This window comes from Camelus dromedarius, chromosome 14, assembly GCF_036321535.1.
Source record: "Camelus dromedarius isolate mCamDro1 chromosome 14, mCamDro1.pat, whole genome shotgun sequence".
In the NCBI taxonomy this organism is placed as follows: Eukaryota; Metazoa; Chordata; class Mammalia; order Artiodactyla; family Camelidae; genus Camelus; species Camelus dromedarius.
This window is the reverse complement of record NC_087449.1, coordinates 39,457,227-39,480,483: the sequence shown is the minus strand read 5'-3', so window position 1 is coordinate 39,480,483 and position 23,257 is coordinate 39,457,227. Positions and strand designations below refer to the sequence as shown.

Sequence of the window (23,257 nt, the reverse complement as noted above, 5' to 3'; positions counted from 1 at the left end):
TGTTACCCTGAAAGCCCCTGTCACACACTTCAGTCCACGCATTTGAGGGTCCTGTCCAACTAGCAGCCCCCTTTAATCATGTTCCTATGGATGAGTGGATAAATCCCTGACGCCCCTGCACCTAACTTCCAAGTGCACTTTTTTGGCTGAGTTCGCGCTCCAACCCAGACCAGACTCCACTCCTCCGTAATGCGTTTGACCCATCCACACTCTGTCCGGTCCGGACTTCGAATCCAATCCCTTGGATGAGCCTGATCAATTTCTCCCGCCCCTCGCTCCGAGGCGCCTGGACGCCGGCAGGCCCGGGCGACGGAGGCGCGCTGCGGGTGCGGGCGCGCTGGAGGCGGGGGCCGCGGGGGCGCGCGCGCGGGCGCGCCGGCCGGGCCTGCCCCTCCGAGGAGCCGTAGCGCGGGAGGGAGGCGGCGGCGCTGTGGTCCATCGGTCCGCGGGTCCGTGGGTCTGCCCGGCCGCCCGGCCCCGCCCTGCCCCCCGGGGCGGCTCGGCTCCATGGCCCGCGGCGGCGGCAGGCGGCGGCCCGGGGGCCGCGGGGGCCGCTGACCGGGCGGCGGGAGGCGGCGGGGCCGGGCCATGGGGGACGGAGCCGTCCGCAGCCGCCGGAGCCCGGAACGGAGCCCGGAACGGAGCCCGGAACCCAGCCCGAGCCGGAGCGGCACTCCCTGCTGAGCCCCGAGCGCCCGGTGAGAGCGGGGCGCGCGCAGCCCCCAGCCCGGGGCCCGGAGATTCCAGACCCGGCCCCGCGAGGGGCGCCTGAAGCGCGGCCCCGAGATCCCCGCCCAGGACCCGGTGAGAAGCGCTGGCGGCCAGACCCCGGCCTGGCGTCACCCCACCCTACCCCCATCCCTTGGCTCCCCCGACCTGGGCTCCTCTGCCCGCCCCCAGCCAGCCTCCCTCATTGTCCTCGCTCACCCCGGCCTCGTGGCGTGGGGAGGCGCTCTACTCACGTTACCCTTTGCCTGGGCCCCCGCCCCACATCCTCTCCCCCAATCCACGCCCCCCCTACCCCAGGCTCCACACCCACCCGGTCTTTGCTGCCTCCTAGTCTTGGGGTGCCACGTGCTCAGGCCACTCAGCCTTCCAGCCCCGCCCAAACGCACCTTGCAGCCTGGCCGGTAGCCTGACCCAGAACCGCTGCCCCGGAGGGAGGGGGTGGGAGTGTTTGCACGTGGGTCAGGGTGTTGTGAGCTGCCCAGGGGCCTGTATGTATGGCTGAGTTAAGTCCAGGAGCAGTGGCTTTGTTTATGCGTGCGTGACTCTGTGCATTTCTGTTACTGTCACCCGGGCATGTCTGTGACTGTATGTAGTTCTCTGTATGCAGGCAACTGTAGCTGGGACCGAGGGTGCCTGTGTAGTTGTGTGATACTATGTATCTGTGAGTGAGACTCACCCTGCTCCCTGAAGCAAGCCAGAAACGCTCCTAGGAGCGTTACTGCTGTGTTGGACCCACAGCTAGAGCCAGGACCCAGGCAAGACTCTCTTCTAACATGCTGTCTCCAGGGCCCAAGCGTTCCCCTTTCTGGGAATTAGAACCAGAGGTGCTGGGCAGGCCCTGGGGAGTTCATCCCAATCCTTGAGGTATTAGGGAAGGGGTGTCCCATGCCCCACCCTGTATTTTGACCTCTTGCTCCAGAGGGAAGGGATCCCATAAACATCTTGTTCAAATTTGGGCCGCCTGGATGCTGAGGGCCACTTCCTAACCTGGTCCCAGATGGCCTGACCTGCTTGCCACTGGGAGCTGTCCAACCAAACCACTGTCCACCATGTTCTCAGGAGGACTAAATGAAGCCATGAGTACAAAGCACTCTAGCATGGTAGGTACTCGGTAAATGGTCTCCCTTCCCTAGGTCTTGAGTCCTGGGTTGAGGATGCTGGCCTATGGGATGTTTGTTCTCTGGGGCACAGAGAACACTTGTGGATCTGTAGGTAAACGTGTTTCCGTGTTCATGTATGAACCAGTGTGATCAGAGGTCACATGTCCATGTTCCTGGGCATCCACGGGGGCATGTGTGAAGTTGTGCCGTGAGGACACATACCTGAGTGTGAGGGTGCACGAGGCTGTACTTGTGTGTGTGTGTGAGTGAGGACAAGGAAGGTAGGCATGTGTGGGTTAGTGCTCAGGTGTATACAGGTGTTTGAGTAGTGAGTTGCCAGGGAGTGTGTCATGTGTGTGTTTGTTGTAAGTCTGTGAGTGTCAAAGCATGAGGATGTGGGTCTGAGAGTATGAACAGTGGGCAAGAGGTAGGTGGGTGGCCTTGCCCCCTCCAGTCCTGACCTGCTGGGTCTGTTTCTCTCCTACCCCTGCCCAGGCCGGCGGCCGGATGCCCGGGCCCATTGGGCGGGCCGGTGGCCGCCTGCGGGATGAGCAGACTGCTGGGGGGGACGCTGGAGCGCGTCTGCAAGGCCGTGCTCCTTCTCTGCCTGCTGCACTTCCTTGTGGCCGTCATCCTCTACTTTGACGTCTACGCCCAGCACTTGGCCTTCTTCAGCCGCTTCAGTGTGCGCGGCCCCACCCGTGCCCTCCACCCAGTTGCCAGCAGCAGCACCAACTGCTCTCGGCCTAACACCACTGTCCCCAGCTCCGGGCTTCCTGAGGCTCCCAGCGCCCGGCCAGGCCCCACGGCTCCTGTCCTGCCACCCTGTCCTGACTCGCCACCTGGTCTTGGTGAGCCTGCAGGGTGGGGCTCACCTCCAGGGTTGGGCAGAGGATGGGGGACTGGAGTCTTGCTCAGGGTGGGGTGGGGGTGCCAAGGGTCCAGGTGTGTTGGAAGAGGGCTATTTCAGGGGCTCACTTGCCCACCCCAGGCAGAGGGAGAGGGCTTGGCGTCCCTGGGTTCTGATGAAGTCCTAATCCCCTGTAGTGGGCCGACTGCTGATTGAGTTCACCTCACCCATGCCACTGGAGCGGGTGCAGAGGGAGAACCCTGGCGTGCTCCTGGGTGGCCGCTACACACCGCCCGACTGCACACCTGCCCAGACCGTGGCGGTCATCATCCCCTTTCGACACCGGGAGCACCACCTACGCTACTGGCTCCACTACCTGCACCCCATCCTCAGGCGACAGCGGCTGCACTACGGCATCTACGTCATCAACCAGGTGTGCTGCCTGTGGCCCCCAGGCTGGCCCCTAGCCACCAGGGAACCTGCGCGCCCCTGTGGGTGCAGGGCCCACATGCCTGTTGGTGCATCCATGGGGTCAGGGGCATTTGTGGGTGCTTATCTGCCTGTGTTCATGTAGACATGTGAATGTACTTGTGGGGGTACGTGTCGGTCAGGGCGTGTGGAGGCAGGTTTGCTTGTGCATTAAGGGAAGTACATCTGTGTGAATGTTGGTGTGCACACTGCCAGGTGTGTGTGTAGCCTCAGTGGAGATGGGAGCCATTGTCCACCCTTGGTAAGCTCCACCCCATGGTGGTAGCGGCTTTGGGTGTGCTGGCTATGGGATGTTGAGGGCCTGAGTAGAGGGAGAGTTAGACCCTGAAAGAGGGATCAAGTCTGCCTTAGGGCCAAGTGCAGAGCAGAGCTGAGGTCCAGGAATTCAGCTTGGCCTCTGAGCCCTGCCACGGGCCTGGCTGGGGCTGGCTGCCGGGGCCTGGAAAGGATCTAAGACAGGCCCTCCTCCCCACAGAGAATTCCCAGACTTGAACTTGGATCCCTTGAGACTCCAGAATGATAATGTGTGACTGGAGTTGGAGCAGGGGGCTGTGGGGCCACCAAGGGGCCTGGGCCAGCCCTGGGGTGGGGAAGTATTGATTGAGAAGGGTCTTGAGGGATGAACAGGCATCAGCCGGTGGAGTGACTTGGGGAGGCAAGCATTACCAGCAGAGGGACCTGGAGACCCCAAGCCCAACAAGAGAACTGGGCTTATGTGTTGGGGAACTGTTGGCTGAGGGGTGGGGTCCAATATGTAAGGTGGGTAGCAGAGGTGAGGTTGGAGTTGCCAGTGGAGGCAAAATCCAGAAAGGTCTTAGGAGGCATCTTAAACAGCTGAATTCTAGCCTGAAAGTGGTGTTTCCAGCCTAAAAGTCATGGGGCACCATTGTAAGGTTTTAAGGAGAAAATGATGTGTACGTTTACTTACTAGACAGATTGCATGTGGGGAATGGGATGGAAGGGGAGCCTCAAGGAAGGGGGTCCAGTTGGGAAGAGGCTGCGATCGATGTTCAGGAAAGAAATGGTGAACACGAGCTGGGCAGTAGTCATGCGGGTAAGGGGAGCGATTTATGCAAATAGTGGAGAGTAAGGGAAAGAGACGTGGGACACCTCGCGGGGTTCCATCCTGACTGTTCTGTGTGTGGATGGCTGCGCCTGTGAGCGGGATGGGAACACAGGATCAGGCCGGGTCTCGGGGAGAGTGAGACTGAATTTTTTTTCCCATGTGATGAATTTAAGTGCCCAGGGGAAGTATCACAGGAAGGTTTAGCAGGCAGTCGGACAAGTGAGTCAACCTCAGAGTGAGGTCTAAGGTGGAGAGAAGGATCTGGGAGCCATGAGTATGTAGATGGTCCCCAAACCAGCAATGTCCGACCTGCCCTGGGGGCCTGGGAGCTGAGAGGAGAAAGCCAGCACAAGGGACCGGGGTGGGGATGGGGGGTGCAGGGAGAGACTGCTGTAGAGTCTGCGAAGGTTGGCCAGAAAGGTTCGAGGAGACCTGAGGGAGCATGGTGTCCCAGAAGCCCAGGAATAAGTGTTGAGAAGGAAGCGTAGCAGCTGCGTGAGCGCTGCCGGGGGAGGAAGGAAGGATGTGGACCCAGAAGCGTCCAGTGGATTTAGCAACAAGGTGGGCCCAGCGAGAGCCATTTCAGGGGCATGGTGGGGGCGGGAGCAGATTGCAGTGGGTTGCAGAAGGAATCAGATTTGACAAAATGGAAGTAGCCAATTGGAGACAACTCTATTAAAAAAAAAAAAAAAAAACCCTCTGCGGAGAAGGGAAGGCAAAAGGTAGGGCCATGCTAGAGGGAGGGTTTTCTTGGGATGGAAGAGACTTGAGCATGTTTATAGGCCCTGTGGGAGGGTTCCTGGGTGGTGAGAGAGGTTAAGGAATGCTGATGAGCTGGGGAGAATGGACAGTTATTCCAAGGGCTGGTGCAAGAGAAGGTTCAGGGGAAGGAGGAGAGAGAGAAGGTGAAGCTGAGCCCTTCAGGGTCCAGGGTAGCAGCACCCCCTCGCGCCCAGGCTGGCTGGTGGAGAGCAGGAGCTACCATTCCTCCTCTCCTTCCAGTAGGTCCCACTTGAAGACCCCCCTCACCAGGAGCCTCTCTGGTTCTAGCCTGGAGATCATGGGTTGGGGCTGGGGGCTCAGGGGCCAGCTCCTTCCATGGAAAACTCCTTGCTCTGGAGGCCAGCCTCAAGGAGACCTGGCCCCGCAGCCCCATTTCCAGGGGACTCCAAAATCACCATGCTTGTCATCTTTTGGGGGAGATGAATGAAGCCCGGTCCTGTCCTGGTCTCAGAGGCTGCCCAGGGGGTTGGATGTGGATCCACGTGAGCCGGAGTGACAGGTGGCCAGGGTTTAGTGGCTCAGTCCCCATGGTCTCTGGATTTTAGACGCTGGTCACTTGGGGGCATGCTTTTTTCATCTCACTTAGGGATGGTGCTCAGGGCCACTCACCTCTAGGATCCTCACTGGCACGAAGAAGATGCCTGGCACCAAGGACAGGGCCTCAGGGCATGTTTGAATGAATGAATGAAACAGGAGTTCTAAGTTATAAGAGTCTGAATGGACCCTGGTATAACTGAAGCCCATGGGAGAGAATGAGTATTTATACTGGGGTAGGGAGGTATGGTCAGGGAGGCCTTTCCAGACATGAGTTGGACAAGCAGAGAAAGAGCATTCCAGGCGGAGGGAACTGCTGACACCAAGGCCTGGAGGCAAGAAAGAGTCTGGCGTGCCCTGGGGTTGCAGAGGAATGTAGTATAGCAGGGCCTTGGGGTCTGAGGGCAGTGGCCAGAGAGGAGACAGGAGCCAAATCATGAAAAGCTGGGGAAGGCCAGGTCCAGGATGAGGAGCTGGACTTGATCCCAAGAGTCTGGAGGAGCGATGATGGGGTGGATGGGATAGTGCTAGGCCCCAGGGACTGCTCTAGACAGTGGTAAAGTGGCAGGTGCCTGCCAGTCTCAGGCCTAGAGCTGACCTGTCCCCTCCACCAACCCCAGCACGGTGAGGACACCTTCAACCGGGCCAAGCTGCTCAATGTGGGTTTCCTAGAGGCACTGAAGGAGGACGCCACCTACGACTGCTTCATCTTCAGTGACGTGGACCTGGTCCCCATGGATGACCGCAACCTGTACCGCTGTGGCGATCAGCCTCGCCACTTCGCCGTTGCCATGGACAAGTTCGGCTTCCGGTGAGGGCTCCCTTCTTGGCTGGACTCAGGCCTCCCCGCCTCACCGTCCCGACTGCCTCCACCCCACCTGGCTGGGAGCCAGGGCCTCCCTTGCTGCGGGACCCCCTGTCTCTGGACCTCCATCCCTCCTGGATTCACCTCAGGCCCCTCACTGACGCCTGACTTCTGTGCCCCAGGCTGCCCTACGCTGGCTACTTTGGAGGCGTGTCAGGCCTGAGTAAAGCCCAGTTCCTGAGAATCAACGGCTTTCCCAACGAGTACTGGGGCTGGGGTGGTGAGGATGACGACATCTTCAACCGGTGAGCAGGGACGGGCTGGGGCCTAGACTGGGTGTGCGAGAGTGGGTGGCGTAGACTGGGTGGGGCCCTTTGCCCTTCCTGGTGCCTGCTCAGCCCATCTGTCCCCGTCCCCAGGATCTCCCTGACTGGGATGAAGATCTCGCGCCCAGACATCCGCATAGGCCGCTACCGCATGATCAAGCACGACCGGGACAAGCATAACGAGCCCAACCCTCAGAGGTGACCCCCAGCGCCCCTGACCCCAACCCACCCTTACTGCATAGAGGTGATGCCCTAGTGCCACTGACCCCCTGAGGTGATCCCAAGGCCCCTGACCCTTGACTCCTAGAGATGACTCCCGGCGCCCCGATCCCTGTTCCCCAGTCCCCAGCTCAGCCTCACCCCAGCCGACTCTCTCCCCTGGCCTGACTCCTAAAAAGAACTAAAATTTAAGGGCAGGGCTTAAATCATCATTGAGTAGATTGCATTCCTCTCGGTGCCCCCACAGACCTCACTTGTGCCAGAGCAGATAGGATGAGAGACTGTGGGCACTGGGCACAATTCCTGGGCCTGGGGACCCAACAAAGGTGGCTTGGGCAGTATGGGGCAGGAATGGAAAGACATTGCTGAGCCGTCTGAGATTGGAGTAGGCGGTTCCTTTCTGAGGAGGAAGCAACACTGGGTGTCTGGTGCCAGCTGGGAGAATGCTTGGGAGGGCACGTGACATTAGATGGGGTGAGGGGGCCCAGAGCAGTCATACCCAATCTCTGTTGGATAGCCCACATGAAGTTCATTCTAAGGAGGAAGACAGGCTGCTACAGCACAAGGTGATCAGGGCAAGGTGCTGTCCTGACAAAAGGGAGTGATGGTGGGAGGCTTCCTGGAGGAGGTGATGGTCAATGGGGGTTTGAAAAGAGTTATTTATTCTGCAGATATTTGTCATACACCTACCTTGGGCACAGTGCTATATTCACCAGGCTGATGGGGGAGGCCAGTCTGGATAAAAGGAATAGTGTGTGTGGGAGTCTGGAATGTAAACGTCCATTGTATGTGCTGAGAGTCTGAAACTCTTTGGTATTACAGTCTGAAGGCTGGGAGGGATGGGAGAAGGGTCCATACTGATCCCAGACTGGGAGTTTCACTTTTGTCCAGGGGTGCTGAGGAGTCATGGGAGGGCTTTCAGTGGGGAAGGGGCATGATAATGAGATTTGCATTTAGAAGGATCACTCTTTGAGTTTGAAGAAGGTGAAGGGCTGGCAGGGCTGCTGGGTGGACCAGGAGGAAGCAGATTGAGCCCGAAGGAATCGATGGAGCCCAGGGGGTATGCTGGCTATGAGGCTGCTGTGCCTCCACTGGAACAGGAGGGATGTTCTGCTCTGGAGCCAGGGCGTAAGAGTGTGGAGGGAGGCAGTAGCACTATGGGAGGTTGATATTTGGCAGAAGCAGGAAGCACCTGGTGTCCAGGGAGTTGATGAAAAAGCAGTTCGGATGAAAACTGGTGAGCAAGGCAGGGTCAACAGGCTGGGATAAGAGGGGCTTCAGGGCATCTGAGGGGGAGAGCTCAGTGTTGGTCTGGCTCTGGAGAGGGATCTGAACTCAGCTCAGAAGGACTGGGAGGATCAAAACGGTTGGGATGAGGGTGGGAGTGGAGCTCTGGAAGCACATGCCGGGAGCCATGCTCCCGTTTCGGGAATAGGGCGTCTAGGTGCCATCCTCAGTGATGTCTGCTTTTGCCTGGGGAAGTGGCAAGCTAGCAAGATGTCTCTGGCTTAAGGAACTCTGTGGATGCTGGTTTCATCTACCTAGTTGCTTTTGCCTCAAATCTAGGAGTTCTCCTGGGTTCTTCTTTCCCTCACTGTGTATGTCCATACCATCAGCAGGTCAATCAGTGCCACTCCCCAAACATATATGAGCTTGTCCGCTTGTCCCTTTTCCTCTGCCCTAGTGCAGCCTCTGTCATCTTGCCCGGCTGGTTTCCCATCTTCCCTCTTCAGTAGTTCATGTTCTCTGTCCCTCCCTTCTCCCAAACTGGGCTAAAAATCCTTCAGTGTCTTCTCACTCACAGAATAAAAAAACTGCGTCCTCTGACTTACAGAGGCCTGTCCATATACGCTCTAACCACCAAGCTAATCTTAATCTGTTTTTCGCCTTGGCCCATTAAGCTCTGGCCACTCAGCTGTGCAAATTCTCATTTCCAGTTTAGGGTCAGCATATATACTGTTACCTCTGCCTGGAATGCTCTTCCCCTGCTGTCAGCTTGATTGTCCCATACTTACCCCTTCCATGGCAATCACTTCTCCTGTCTTCTTTAGCACTCCGATGTGTTCCTTGTGTGTTACCTGTCCATTACCACTGTTTCTTAGTGGAACAGTCTTGCCGTGAGAGGAAAGACTTTGCTGTCCTGTTCATGGCTGTGTCCCTGGTGCTTAGAGTAGGCTGACACATAAATAGATGGTGACGGGGTGACTGAAGGATGAGGAACAGAGAAGGTGGCACAGAGAGTAAAGATAATGCATCTGATAAAGACATGTTGCATTTGAGGTGCTGGTAGAGTGCCCCATGTCTGGATCTGAGATGAGAGAAAGATTGGTGAGGGTGTCATGATTCTGGACTCAAGGGGGTGAGCTCTTTGTTGTGAGGGTAGATACAAGACCCAAAGGGCTCCAGGCAGGTGGAGGGTGGAGAGGGTGGCAAGGAGAACCAAGTCACCCCTGGAAGAAGCCAGGATGGCATGAGCCTTGGCCGCAGTGATCTCTATTGGGTTTGATGGTGAGCCCTGATCTGGATCCACTTCCATCCTATCTAGGTTTACCAAGATTCAGAACACGAAGCTGACCATGAAGCGGGACGGCATTGGGTCAGTGCGGTACCAGGTTTTGGAGGTGTCTCGGCAACCGCTCTTCACCAATATCACAGTGGACATTGGGCGGCCACCATCATGGCCCCCTCGGGGCTGACGCTAATGGACAAAGGCTTCCAGTGCCAAGGATTGCCTGCCAGAGGACTGACCTACAGCCTGGCTGGCGGCTGCCCTGTGGGGGATCCCCCAGGACTGAGACTGTGGGCTCTGTTTTCTGAGGGTCTTTAGGAGGCCCCCAGCTGCACCTGGAAGTTTCAGAACCTACTTTGGGGGGCTTCCATCCTGGGCAAGCCCCTCAAGTGTGGCCCTCTATGGGGTCAACCCTTCTTCCTGCTCCTCCCTCCCCAGTCCAGCCCCACCTCACTGTCAGGGTTGGGCCAGCCCCTGCACTGCCTCACCGAGTGGCCTGGGCCAGGTCACTCCACCTCTCTGTGCCTCAGTTTCCCCCCCTTGAGTCCCCTAGGGCCTGGTAGAGTGGGAGGTATGACTAGGGGCAATGTTGCTTCCAGGGGGAATTCTCAGACCTGGGGATCCCCCACGCTCCCAGGGGAGGGGAAACCTTTTTCATTCAACATTGTAGGGCAAACTCCAGTGCGCCCCCTGCTGAGGAGCAGCCCCAGGAGGGGACCAGAGGGGGTGCTGTGTCGCTGCCTGGGATCTTGGGGTTGGGCTTTGCATGGGGGCGGGTGGGGCTTGGATCAGTCAATCTGGTTCCCGCCTCCCCCTCTCAGAGAGAAGGCAGCAGCCCCAGGGCCGGCTCGTGTATGTACATTGCAAAGAAACTTGTGTGGGTGCTTTAGTAAAAAACGTGAATGGAGCAGCCCCTTTGTCTGTTGTTGATGGGATCTGGATCCCTAAACCCAGGCTCAGAGTGTGTTGTGGGAGAGCGCCTGGCCCTACCTATGGGTCTGCCCCGGGCTGTTCTAGTTCCCCAGGCCTCTTCAAGCGCAGCCTTTCGCTAGACTTCCGCGGGCTGGACCGCGGAAAAGTTTACTCTGCCGCTGCCTCCGGGCCAGAAGAGGCAGGGAAGTAATAAACCTAGTGGACTCAGATTTCATGGTTCTTTCACCTGCCCTGAAGCCGAAAGGTGCTTGGGGTCAGGGCGGTGGGGATGGTTGGGACTCCAAAACCACCTAGCACGGCTGTAAGGGTCGACTCCGCGAGCGCGCGTCGCTCTCCAGACTCGGAGTGGGCGCGGGCGGGGCCCTCTGGGGGCGGGGCCTGGGTAGCGGCCCTGTTTCCCGGGTGATGGCTGCTCGGAAGCGGCAGGGTTAGGGCCCAGGCCTCCGCGGCCCGGTTCCTGGGGCCGCGACCAGGAACCTCAGCCTGCGGGAGTCAGCCAGGAGCGAGGTAGGAAAGACAGCCCCGAGAGACCGGCGGCTCTGGACCAGGCAACTCCAGCCGTGGGGACTGGTGGCAGAACGGGGATGGGGCTTGGGAGAGGCCGGCCCACGTGACAGCCTGCGGGCGTGGCCCGTGAGGCCAGGAAGGGGCGGGAAGTGAGCGGGCGTGCCCGGTCCTGGGCAATCCGCGGTCTCCCAGTAACCCGGCCCTCCGACGTGATGTCTCACAGGTCCAAGCCTGGGGCCGCGCATCGGCGGGCGGCGGCCCGGCAGGCCATGTCTGAGGACTCCCCGTCGCTGTGGGAGCTGGTGGAGGAGCACGTTCCGCTCCCGGAGCAGCCCGAAGTAAAGAGAATTCTAGGGGAGACGGCAGTGGACCTGAGCCTGGAGCTGCGGGCAGAGGTGGGGCGTGGGAAGGTGGGCACCACCTTGGCCTGTCCTACGACTCGGCTAATTTCCCCACCCCCTCCGGGTCCGTGACCCTGCCCGGTAACTCTCGAGGTCTGGTCTGATCTCACTGTCCGACCAACCATCTCCAGTTTAACTCTGCCCTGCCCCTCACTCCCCAGGTCCCCTCACTCCCCTCACTTACCTCCGCAGTCGCAAGGTGTCCCAGCTCTCTTTGCAGGTGGTGATGCTACGATCACTGCTCCGAGAGGCTCGATCCTCCCAAGCCCCTGGCTCCCGCCCCACCTTTCACCCTTCCTCCCTTCTGGCACCGCCACCCCTTCTAAGAGATCTCGTGCGCCGGGAACTGAGGCAGCTGCTCCAAGGTCTCCGCCAGAAGGCCATCTGTGAGGGCAGGTGGGCGCCTCAGACCAGAACTCAAGTGGGCTAGCCCTGCATCTGACAAGGAGCCAGAGTCGCCTTTCCTTTGGTTCCCGGGAAGAAGCCCCTGAGTTTCCTTTGTACGCTCCTTCCACAGGGACCAGACCCAGGCTTGGGCCCAGTATAGCCCCAGGATCCTGCGCTTTGCCTTGGAAGAGCCCAGGTGTGATTTGCCAGAACAGGAAATATTCCAGATGAGGGCTGGTGAATCCAGGTAAAGTGGTAGGAAAGGAGGGATCTGTCCCTGCTTGGCAGAGGGCCCCAGCAAACTGGTGGGTCCTGCCTGGCTGCATGGAGGAGCTCCTGGTCTGGGTCTGGACATTTCCACAGACACTTGTGGTAGGAATCAGCCCATGAGGGCTGCAGAAGCCCAAGAGACACGTGTGAAGCCTGGGAGCTTGGTTTGAGCTGAGTCTTAGAGTCTGAGGAACAGACTTCCGGACAGATAAAGCAAGAAGAGCTTTTCAGGAAGAGGGAACACCATATACAGACATGGGTGGAAGGTTTCACCCAGTGGTCAGTTGTTCCTCAGGCTTTGAGAACAGGATTAAGGGCTGGACTGGAAAGGGCTGGGGGCTGAATGAGATAAATGAGCAGGAACACGTTAAGTGAACGGCAGCAACTTATTTCTAATTCTTACACATCCTTATGAAATGGGTGATGTCCCCATTTTGCAAATGAGGAAACTAAAACTCAGAAAGGATAATCGATTTGCCACACACACAGTGAAGCCACACACAGTGAAGGGTGGCAAAGCCCATTTGCAAACCCAGGCTCCAGAACTCCTCTTTGTATGGTATTATGTTGCCTTCGTGAGTAAAGACACAAAATTCTCTAGGAGAAATGGCTTTTGTGTACTGAAGGCCTGGAGTGAAACAACATGGGAAAGTAATGTTGACTTCATCTGCCAGCAGCTGTCCCAGAGACCTCAGCATCATCGACCAACTGAATGTGTACAACATTGACCAGGTGGCCAGACACCTGCGGTGAGGCCCCTGAGTGTATGCACTGGGGATGGAGACCGGGTGGATGGGATGGGGGATGGACCGTAATACTCTGGGAGTATGAGAGAAAGGAGGCAGCACACCTGGTGGGGAGACCGGGAGAATGGGGCTGAGAAGTGGAAGGGGCAGGCTTTGCAGGGCTGGTGAGGTTGCTGCCAGGAAGTAGCCAAGAACAGATGCCAGCAGGGGCTGTGTTCTGGGGACTTTTATCTTGAGAGGATGATGGAGAGATAGACCACAGAAGAGTTTTTAAGCAGGGGAAGGTCTATGCTGTGGGAAAGAATGAAGGCAGGAGGACTCGCTGGCCCAGGGCACTTATGCAGAAGAGAGAATTGTGCCCGCTGGGGTGGGTGCTGGGAGGAAGGCAAGGAGAGGACACTTCTCACCCAGGAAGAGGCTGGCAGGGGCTGCAAGGCTGTGCTGGGGTAGCGGAGGGAAAGGTGGGCTGAGAAAGGAGGGGCCTGGAAGGGCTCCTGGTGAGGCTGGAAGTTGGCATGTGTGGAGGGCGCAGCTGAGACCTGGGCCAGCAACGCTGCTGCTGGTGCCATGCTCCCTCGTGTCCCAGGGCCCTGCTGGAGGAGGAGTGTCGTATGTTGGAGAGGGAGATTCCCATCCTTCAGGTAAGCTGCAGCCCTGGGCCTCCTCGCCCCCAGAGCCTTTCTGCCATCTCTCACCTGGTGTGTGATATCCACATGCGTGTGTGTGCGCGCGCACGTGTACGTGCATGCAAAGTTTGTGCGAGTCCTGTGGCCGTTTCATCATGTATGCACACTTCCCAAGAGTATGAATCCAGAAGCCCAAGGTTCTCATTGAGCCCCTAAATGCAAGGCCAGCACTTTTAGATTAGCCTGCTGGATTTGCCCTGGGTCTTTTGCAGCCTTCTCTGGGTCCAGGCCTGCCACCTACTGGCCAAACCTGGCTTCTCAGGGAGGCTGGCGTTACCCTGGGCCGCCCTCAGGTGGTTGGGATGAGGAGCCTGCATGGGCTGGTTTCTGGGCTCTGCCCCAGGGATCTTGGCCTCTGCATCCTGCCCTGCCCCCCCCCCGCCCCCCCCCCCCCGCCATCAGGTCGGGGCACTGAGCTGGCTTTTCCTGCAGCGCTGCCTGGAAGGGGAGTACACAGGGGCACCCCAGCCCTCCGAGGCAACCCTAGAGCCCACCCTGGCAGGTGAGGACCCTGAGCAGGCCCCTGTCCTTGCCCCACTCCTGTACACATGCCAGAAGAGCTGTCTCAGACAGACCTCTCCTCCAGAGCTAAAGGAACAGAAGGCAGCCATGCAACGGGCTCTGCAGTCACCTCCGAGGCCCTCCCCGGTCTCCCCCAGCCACAGGTAAACCAGAGCAGATGAACTGCTGGACGGGGCGGGCTAAGGGTCAGGCCATGGCCCCCTCACAGCTACTCCCTCCTGTCCAGGCAGTGGCCCTTGGGGTCCTCCAGCCAGGGTCTCAGACCCTTGCCTTGCCTCCGTGGGGCTGCTGGAGTTTGGACCAGGCCTCTCCAGTGCTGCCTGCCTGTTCCTCCTCTGGAGTGCTGCCCCAAGCCCCGAGGTCCGGCTGCCACCTGCCGCTGGGGGCGGAAGCTTCAGTGCAGCCCCAGGAAAAGGCTAATGTCCACTCCAATGTCTAGCTCAACACCCCAGACCCCAACCTGAAGGGTCAGTCAGGAAAGAGGCTTCAGCTTCTGCTGGCATTCGCCCCATCTGCTGCTGCCACCTCTCAGCTGCTGTGAGCCAGCCCACTTCAGATCTGGTCTTGGATCAGCCCTCAGCAGGATCCCGAGGCTGTCTGTCACCCCGCCCCCTCACTAGGTCTGACCATCATAGCCTTTGGCCTGTCTCCTCCCAGGCATCCCTCAAAGGCCTGGTGGGAAGAGGTCTCATCTCAGCCCTGACTCTTATTCCCCTGGGGGAACCCAGATAAAGCACAGCAGCTGCTCAGAGACAGGAATAGAAATTTCATTAAAATCTATGGACTTTAAAATCCTAGTGGTGCACGGATGGGCAAGGTGGGCGGCGCACCGTTATTGCTACAGAGGATTAGAGGTGGCTCTTCTGGGGCTGTCACAGCACAGAGGGGCACAGAGGACAGACAGACACTGCAGGGCTTGGGGGAAGGAGCTCTGGCTCCAGAGAGGAGGTGGGGCACATGGGCTGGGGCCATTTGGCACATTAACAAGGGCAGCCCAGTTTGGAAAGACTGGGCCTTTAGCCTGGTGGAGTGAGGGCAAGGGGGTGTCAGGTAGGGTCCCCTTCCCCAGGGCTCCGGGCTCCAACCTCCTGCTGAGCATCACCCACCCCTACCCCCCAGGAATGAGTGCTTTGGGCAGGCTGTGGGGTTATGGGCCTCTGCTGGCTGGCAGGAGATGCAGAAAGCCCAGAGCAGCCGAGTGAGGTGCAGGCAGGCCCGGAAGACGGATGGGGCCTGAGGCCAGGGGCAAGGGGTGGCAACCACAGATAAGACAGTTTTTACAAAAATAATTACACAGACAAATGGCTGGGCAGCACAGACTGACACGTAACACTGCACAGCCCCCTGGCCCCTTACCCTGCCCCCAGGAAGGAAGATCCAAATTGGCCTGGGTAGAGGCGGGGGTCTGCTCTGAGGGCAGGAACACTGGTCAGGAGGCTGAAGGCTCAAGGAAAGGGACAGGTAGGGGGCCCACCCAGAACCTCAGCTCAGGGCAAAATGTGAGGGCATCGGAGGCCACGTAAAGCCCCACAGGTCTCTGGGGACCTGGCCTGAGATTTCCCCCCCTTCAAAGTGCTTTGGGCTTCCCCCAGCAACCCTCCCATTGCCCACACCCCCAGCTGCCATCTTGGCATCCAAGGACCTGTAAACACTAGGGACACGAGCACGAATGACCGCGCTAGCAGTGGTGGCCAAGGTGACAGGAACCACCCTGGCCAGGGCATTGTGGGGGCAGGCGGTGACACTTGTCCACTGCCTCCCCAGTCTCTGTGGTGGTAGCACAGGGCGGGGGTAGGGCACTCCCCCGGCAGCTGTGCTCATATCCGGGAGTCCTGCAGGCGGCTGGAGCCATTACTGCCCACCATGGGGATCTGGGCCTTGTCCGGGTGCAGCGGCTGGACCTCAAGCCCATCTTCAGGAGACGGCGGAATGGTGGGGGCGTAGCGCCCAGTTCGATGCTCCAGGAGGGCAGGGCCCCAGTCTCTGCTTGGCTTTGTGGCATTTTTCAAACGCTGCAGGAGAGGCAGAGGTGTGGGATACGGTCAGGCAGGGCTCATCAGAAGGGAACCCTTAAGCCCCATCCTTCCACCCACTCCTTTGACTTGGCTGCCCCCTGCCCTGACCCCTCACCTGGAGGAGTGTATCCCCTTCTGTGCGGCAGAGCTGGACCAGGGCGTAGAGTGGAATGCAAATGACAGAGGACAGAGCCATGAGGAAGCCGATGGCCACGGCCCAGCCTGGATACTGGTAGTGGTTGTAGGTGATTGGCTGGTACTGGATCACCGTGAAGATGAGAATGAACTGCAAAGAGGAAGGGATGGGAGCGGGGCATGAGTCCTGCCCAGCCCCACGCAGGTCTCGGGCCTCCTATCAGCACCCCTCCCCTTCCTCTCCCAAACCAGAAAGAGGCATTTGGGGGAGTGTAGGGGGGTGATGTCAACGTTTGGAAAGTGGAAGAAGTTGATGAAACCTGGGTAAGATTCCTGAACCAGCCAGGAAACCATGCAGCTGCTGTGGCCTCAGGAAGGCAGTCAATTCTGCTCAAAGACTCGCAATGCCGCCCCACTGCCTACTGAAGTAAGGCCAAACCCTTGGCCTTTAGGGCTTTCTCCACCTCACATTGAGACGTCAGCTTATCTTTCTGGTCCCATTACCCTGTCTCAATGTCTGAGCTATAGCCGGCATTTTCCACCCTCTTCATTTACTATGGAGAGTCCGCTGCATCACCCTCTGCCAAACCTTAGGCAAATGCCACCTCCTTCAAGAAGCCTCTACTGATTTCCCATCTCCCCCTGCTGAAAGGGCTTCAGTGGCATTTTCTATCTACTAAGTATTCTTAAAATGTTTCCTACAGTCCTGGGAGTTCCCAGGGTTGCATCAGTTCTGGGTCTCCAGTGCCCAGCACAGTGCCTGGCATAAGGTCATTTGCTGATCTGAACTGACTTATGCAGAGAGGTGGGAGTGATGAGGGAGAGGGAAGGGCAAAGTCCTGCCTGTCTCCAGCTGTGAAGACAGTGACAGACAGCTTGGGGAGGCTCCAAAGGCTAGAAATGGTGCGTCAGGCTGGGGATGCTCTTGGAAAGCGATGAAGGAGGTGGGAAATAAAGCCTGGCATTGTAGCAACAAAAAACTAAAGGAAGCAGGAAGATGGGCAGGGGGATCATGGGCCATCCAGAGGGCCCAGGGGAGTGGATGCTGCCTGCCAGGAGGGCCCAGCATCCACCCCCCCTCCCCACCCCGAGCCCTCAGCTACATCCCGGAGCTCAGGCCCCTCCAGCCTTCCTCATGACCAAATTTGGGAGGACAAGACCCATATCCTGGGACACTGCACAGAGAGGTGCTTAGAACAAGTTTCCTTGAATGCAACTAGATCCTGATCTAAGGTGTGGACAAATTCCTTATTTGAGCTCATAGAAGGATGGAGTCTGTTGAAGAAAAAAAAAAAGCTTTTCAGAAATATAAAGAAGTAAAGCCCCCAAAGAAAACACAACATCCTAGAAACACGTGTCCACAGAGCCTGGAGTCTTCACCTTAGGGTGACTCCAGCCTGGCTTTCTGGGCACAGAGAGGGCCCTGCACACTTTGCCTCAGTCTCGTGGAGACACTGGACCCAGGCCCCTTCCTGCCTCCCGCCCTGCCTTGGCGGTGCCCCGGGGTCTCCCCGCAGGGCCGCAGCCTCCCGGGAGCGATGGAGGATGAGCTCCCCAGGGCAAGGCGTGGAGGGCACGGAGCTTGGCGGTGATGCGTATCCTCCCCTTCCTCCCACCCTTCACAGGAGACTTCCGCTCCTCCTGTTTCAAAGCTGGGCCAGTGGCCAGAGCTGGTGCCTGTGCCCGGCTCGGGGAGATCCCACACCCCATGTGATGGAGGCCTTAGCCCTCAGGGGCCTCCTTTTCAGAAACAGGAGCCAAAGTGGAAATCTGCTGCTGAGCTCCCTGTGGCACAGAGGAGCGGGGGTGAGGGGGACATGACTCCGGACACTGCCCTGGCCACTGGGCTGACCCCTCTGTCACTCAGAGGTGGCCCTGCCCCTTCTCTGTGGCAGGACCATTACACTATCAAACATTACCCTTTTGCCCCCCTCTTCTCACCCTGGGTGTAAAGGAGCAAAATTGGAGGGTTTTTAGTCCATGGACCAGCCCTCCTTCCTGCTTCTTTGTTCCTAGTGTAGCACTGGCCCAGCACGTGGGCTCCACTACCTGCTTCAGATGGTGGCTCTGCCTGTTATCAGCTGTGTAACTTTGGGTCAACTACTTAACATCTCTGTGCCTCAGTTTCCTCATCTGGAAAGTTGGGATAATAATACCTTGGAGAGCTGTATCACATGAGTTAATGTACGGTTCCTGGCCATGGTGGAAATTCCCACCACCAATTTAGCTCCCTGATGGGAATTTCCCAGGTGTTGAATATTGGTAGAAAGCCAGAATTCACCCTCCCAAGCCAGCCCATCCACTGCCTGGAAGGCTTACGAGGGTGCCCCGGATTCTGAGCAGACATCTGACTCGTACAACCTGCTTCTGGAACACTCATGCGTTCACACCACATACCTTGAGCACTCCAAGCACCTCGGTTGTGAGGAATTGGAGACAGGAGCTCAGCAAAAGCTGACAGAGGCTGACACCAATATCAGTTATGGTCCCTGAGGCTCCTCTGGGGACGCCAGGCAGGAATACCAGGGAGGGAGGGCTGGCTCTCAGCTGCTGCCAGCCTGCTTTCCCCTTCTGAGGCTGGGTACCTTATTCAGTCAAATACAGTGCCCTATGCTCCCTTTCTAACCCAAAGCCAGGGCCTGGGTGGTTCTGAGTCTTCAGACACCTGTCTGATTCTATGCAACCTTGCTTGGCCTCCTAATGGCCAGAGTTGTGGGTGCAGAGCCCCCATGGGGAGCTCTGGTCAGATGGATGGGCTCCTGCTCTCCCTTCGTTGGCCCCCAAGAGAAGGACACTGGCTGAGGGGCTGCAGGGGAAGGAAGGGACCAGCCAAGGAACTTACAAAGATGATAGCTGGGGAGACAAAGCGCCAGCAGATCTGGAAGAAGAGGGGCGGTGGGAATCCCAGCATCATTTGGATGTCCTGGAAGTAGTTCCGGTGCCCTGGAGAGAGGGAGGTCAGCGGCCCGGCAGGATGGTGTGGGCAGGCCCAGGGCTGGGACATGGGAGGCCACGGACGCCTGGGTACTTACCGTAGATGTACATGATGGACACGCACATGATGCAGGAAATGATGACCAAGGAGAAGCTGGCCGCATAGTTGTCCATCAGCAGCAGCCAGTAGATGCCTGCCTACGGGACAGTGGGCAGCTGAGTCGGGGGTGCCCAGAGCTAGGCACTCCCACCTATTATTCCCCGCCCCCACCCCCGGCAACTCCAGCCTAGCCTTTCCCTCAGTTCTTACCTGGCTGGTGAGGGGGATGCCCAGCAGGAAGCCAGCCACAGCCACACCCAAGGTCACATAAGTTTTTTTCTGCAGGATCCACTCATTCCCTACCTCATCCACAATGGCTGTGACTAGCGTCTCTAGGAGGCAGAACTGCAGGATGAGGCCATCAGAGTAGGGGCCTAAACTCAGCCCCGCCTCCTCCCTCCCCAAGCCACTGGCCCGCGTCCCACACCTCTTACCTGAGTGCCCAGCCCCAGCAAGATGAGCATGAAGAAGAAGAGCAAGGACCAGAGTGGGGAGATGGGCAGCAGTGTGAGGGCCTCGGGGTACGCCACGAAGGCCAGGCCTGGGCCGTGGTCTGCCACACGGGACACGTCCACACCCAGGTGATTGGCCATGAAGCCCAAGATGGAGAAGATGACAAAGCCGGCATAGACGCTGGTGGCACAGTTAGTGATGCTGATGATGACGCTGTCCCTGATGGGGAGGAAAGCAGGTCGAGGGTTCAGGACACGCAGCTTACTTGCCTCTGCCTGATTAGGGCCAAGACACCTGGGAAAGTTCTAGGAACAAAGGTGCCTCCAATCTCCATTCTGGTCTGCTCTGGGCCTCTTTAAGTGGGCCTGCAGTCTTGATTCCTCACAGACCCCTGGTACATTGCCGTCTCCACCCTCTCTCCATTCTCCAATGACTGGGTCCAGACCCAGCGTTGCCAGGATCTCAAAGCTGTGAGTGGAAGGGAGGGCCCTGGTGGGTGGGGAGGCTGCACTGGATCTGGTGGGTCTGGGGAGCCAGGTCAGGCTGTAGGGCAGGGAACTGGAGCAGCCCCAGGGCTGGCAGGGAGAGTCTCACCGGTAGCAGTTGTTATGGAACTTGTTGTAGGAAGCCATGGTGATGAGGCCACCCCACGCACAGCCCAGCGAGTAGAAGATCTGGGAGGCGGCATCCCCCCACACCTGCGGGGAGGGATGGGCCGGCAAGGAACTTTGGTCAGAGACAGGCACCTCTCTGCCCCTCCCCGTCCCTTCGGGGTCACCCTCCATCCTCATCCCACCTTGGCCTCCAGGATCTTGTCCCACTGTGGGGTCACATAGTACATGATGCCGGTGAAGGCTCCTTCCAAGGTCACACCGCGGACAAACAGGATGGTCAGCACCACGTAGGGAAATGTGGCCGTAAAGTACACCACCTGGGTGTGAGAGGGGCTCCACTGGACTCCTCTGGGCTCTTCCTGCCTCCCGACCTGACCCCCAATCACCACTGTCCCTCTGGTCCCTCTTCCTCTCCCCCTGGTCCCTCTTCCTCTCCCCTATCCATTCATCACCACCCCACCCCCTGCAACATAAAACCCACGGGGGGGGGGGGCAGGATCTTTCAAGATGGGCACAGACCCTGCTGGGGGAGGGGTACTTACTTTCCCTGAAGACTTGACCCCTCGGATGAGGCAGAGGAAGACAACCACCCAGGAGACACCGAGGCAACCAAGGAGAGGCAGTCGCACCTCCCCGAAGTTTCCGATGTCATCTGACAGCTTTAGCACATAGAGCCTGGGGAAGGGGATAGCCTGTCACTGAAGGTCAGCACCACTGCCACCAGCAACAACTTCCCAAGGGCCAAGGCCCAGCCCAGCAGCTCCCACTTCCCTCACGAAGTCCCAGCAGGCGGTTCACGTAAGATAGGAGCCACTGTGAGGCTCCAGCCAGGCTGGCCCAGCCCCCTCTGCCTTCTGTCCCCTGGGGAGTCCATGGCTTGCATCCTCTCCCAGGACCCTCAAGGGCACCTGGAGGTCACACCCTGGGCCTGGGCCAGCCTCCTCAGCCTCTGGGATGTAGAAGTCTCCCGGTCCCTGCTCAGACCCGGCACAGGCTCTTGCTTGTGTTTTTCTCCCTTCAGGGATGCCCTCTCCTCCAGACTAGACACACCCTATCTGGTGTCACCTCCTCCAGGAAGCCTTCTGTGAGCTTTTCACTCACACTGATTCTCCAACTCTGATGCACAGAGGGAGGCAGCGGAATGCTGAGTAAAGATTGGAAGCTCTAGAGGCCTAGACTTGAACCCAAATTCCTCCCCTACATATGCATGGCTCTATCTGGCTGATGCCAGGCCAGCTGTGCTCTTTCAATCAACTGGACATTTACGTGCCAGGCCCTTGCTAGATGCTGGACATATAGACCTGGATCAGGCATTGCGGGCACTGCCAGGAGTGTTTCAATCCCGGGGAGGAGCACACTGGAAGCTTTCCTGGAAGAGGTGAGGCCAAGCCAAAGTTTGAGAAATAGGGAGGAGGTGGGTGAAGAGGAGTGGAAGCCCACACCAGGTAGAGGAACAGCAAGGCCTGGGTATGTCGGTAGCTCAGGAAGGCCGGAGGAGAAGGGGAAGGGGATGGAGAAGGATGAGGCTAGGAAGGGACCAGACCAAAAGAAGCTGCGGAATCGAGGCTGAGACGTTTGGATTTTATCCTGAGGGCAATGAAAAGCTTCTGAAGGGTTTTTATAAAAACATCCTCAGGGGCTCTCCTTGGCTCCAAACCTTGCAGCGGCTCCCATCTCCAACCATGGAAAAATCAAAGTCCTTACAGTGGCTCCAAGGCCCTGTGTGATCCATTACCCCCTACCTGTCATCTCTCTGATCTCCTCTCCTCCTACTCTCCCCCTTGCCCACTGCTCCAGCTGCACTGGGCTCCTTGTGGTTCCTTAATGTGCCAGGAATGCTCCCATCTCAGGGCCTATGCATATGCCATTCCCTGTCTGGAGTGCTCTTTCCCCAAATATCCATATGTCCACATGGGTGAGACCTGTGCAGTCACACAGGGCTCCATGCTTGAAGGGCCTTGTGTTTGGTTTAATGCCCTGCCATCACCATCTTGAAATTCTTAATACATTTAAACAAGAGGCCCCATATTTTCATTTTGCACTGAGCCCCAGAAATGATGTGCTGGGCTTGTCAACGTGGCTTCCTTCCTCTCACTTCCCTCACGTCTTTACTCAGGTGTCCTCTCAGCAAAGGGGCCTTCTCTGGCTACTCTGATTAAAACTGCAGCCTTGGCCCCAGCACGCCTTACCCCCTTCTTAGCTGTATTTTCCTCCACAGCACGTCTCCTTCCTTCATACTGTGCACTTTACTATTTCGTTTGTCATCTGTCTTCTGTAAAGGCACGGGGTTTTATCTGTATCCCCCAGTGCCTAGCACAGTGCCTGACACACAGCAGTGTTCAGTAAATATTTGTTGAAGGAATGAAGGGATGAATGAACATCATGGAAAATGGATTGGGAAGTATAAAGAAGACACCCAGGAGGGGGACCAGTTTGGCTGTTGGAGTTATCCAGGTTAGAAGAGATGAGCAAGAGACAAGCTCTTGAGCCTCAGTTTCCTCATCTATAAAATGGGCATCATAACACTGATATAGGATAATTTGTAGATAGATTTAGGTAAATACAAGCTCCCTTCTTTCCCCTCTTTCAGCTCGGACCTCTCAGCATAGCTCATAGGCTGTCCTCTATCATTCTTAGCTATTTTTACATTGTTTTTTCCAAATCGGTTTTCAAACCTCATGATAATATGTTTAATATCTGGTGATGGGTTGCACTCCGGCCCCTCATGGGACAATGTTGCCAGGCCTGGGATTTGGTTTTTGGCTAGCCTGCTTGACTGTTAGACTGCAAGTGCCTTGTCCAGCCTCCTCTGCTTCCAATCTTCCTTGGGCCACCCTTCACATTGTGGCCTGCAGAGGGCGCTGTCCAACACATCCCTCTCCTGCACACCTCGCAGGTTCATCCAACAGGCAACAGGGCCAGGCCCTGGGCTAGAACTTTCCAGGCTCTTAGTCCATGGGGGAACCAAAGGCAAAGGGAAGGAGAAGTTCAGGAGCTGTGGAATCCGTAAGGAGAGACTCCTGGGACCCTGCATCAGGGCTTTCCTATCTTTTTCCCTTCATGGCATCCAGAAAAAATATTTTTAGCCCATAGGGGCAAATAGACAAGGTCACTCAAGCTGAAGACAGCTGGCCTGGGGACTCT

The 23,257-nt window shown here is 57.8% G+C and overlaps 3 protein-coding genes across 16 annotated transcripts in view; 2 read left to right on the top strand and 1 right to left on the bottom strand.

Annotated features, from left to right (window-relative positions):
* Window positions 1–408: 408 nt before the first annotated feature.
* Window positions 409–10,317, top strand: B4GALT2 (beta-1,4-galactosyltransferase 2). 3 transcript variants are annotated; one of them, XM_064493653.1, is made up of 7 exons: window positions 409–698; window positions 2,325–2,680; window positions 2,877–3,112; window positions 6,172–6,362; window positions 6,539–6,661; window positions 6,776–6,880; window positions 9,447–10,317. In XM_064493653.1, the coding sequence occupies exons 2-7, from the start codon at window positions 2,377–2,379 to the stop codon at window positions 9,595–9,597; spliced, it is 1,110 nt and encodes a 369-aa protein (XP_064349723.1). In that variant the 5' UTR covers window positions 409–698; window positions 2,325–2,376; the 3' UTR covers window positions 9,598–10,317. The 3 variants fall into 3 exon arrangements, with proteins under 3 accessions (XP_064349723.1, XP_010980606.2, XP_064349722.1); XM_010982304.3 differs by having other exon boundaries at window positions 574–804; XM_064493652.1 differs by lacking the exon at window positions 409–698 and adding an exon at window positions 1,679–1,829.
* A 413-nt stretch (window positions 10,318–10,730) lies between these two features.
* Window positions 10,731–14,471, top strand: CCDC24 (coiled-coil domain containing 24). 7 transcript variants are annotated; one of them, XM_031465618.2, is made up of 9 exons: window positions 10,731–10,850; window positions 11,074–11,245; window positions 11,472–11,647; window positions 11,769–11,885; window positions 12,586–12,657; window positions 13,241–13,295; window positions 13,773–13,842; window positions 13,927–14,005; window positions 14,089–14,471. In XM_031465618.2, exons 2-9 carry the CDS (start codon window positions 11,120–11,122, stop codon window positions 14,324–14,326), a joined length of 933 nt encoding a protein of 310 aa, XP_031321478.1. In that variant the 5' UTR covers window positions 10,731–10,850; window positions 11,074–11,119; the 3' UTR covers window positions 14,327–14,471. The 7 variants fall into 7 exon arrangements, with proteins under 7 accessions (XP_031321478.1, XP_031321479.1, XP_031321477.1 ...); XM_031465619.2 differs by having other exon boundaries at window positions 12,583–12,657; window positions 14,093–14,471; XM_031465617.2 differs by having other exon boundaries at window positions 12,583–12,657.
* Window positions 14,472–14,608: 137 nt separating this feature from the next.
* SLC6A9 (solute carrier family 6 member 9) overlaps window positions 14,609–23,257 on the bottom strand; it is a 30,734-nt gene continuing 22,085 nt past the window's right edge. For all 6 annotated transcript variants that reach the window (XM_010982298.3, XM_031465586.2, XM_064493647.1 and 3 more), the window contains 9 exons: window positions 20,656–20,788; window positions 20,296–20,430; window positions 20,094–20,197; window positions 19,481–19,718; window positions 19,257–19,391; window positions 19,045–19,144; window positions 18,855–18,955; window positions 15,993–16,163; window positions 14,609–15,874 (listed from right to left, as the gene is read on the bottom strand). In XM_010982298.3, the coding sequence (XP_010980600.1) occupies window positions 15,680–15,874; window positions 15,993–16,163; window positions 18,855–18,955; window positions 19,045–19,144; window positions 19,257–19,391; window positions 19,481–19,718; window positions 20,094–20,197; window positions 20,296–20,430; window positions 20,656–20,788 (1,312 nt within the window). In that variant the 3' untranslated portion in view covers window positions 14,609–15,679. The remainder of the gene's footprint in view (window positions 15,875–15,992; window positions 16,164–18,854; window positions 18,956–19,044; window positions 19,145–19,256; window positions 19,392–19,480; window positions 19,719–20,093; window positions 20,198–20,295; window positions 20,431–20,655; window positions 20,789–23,257) is intronic.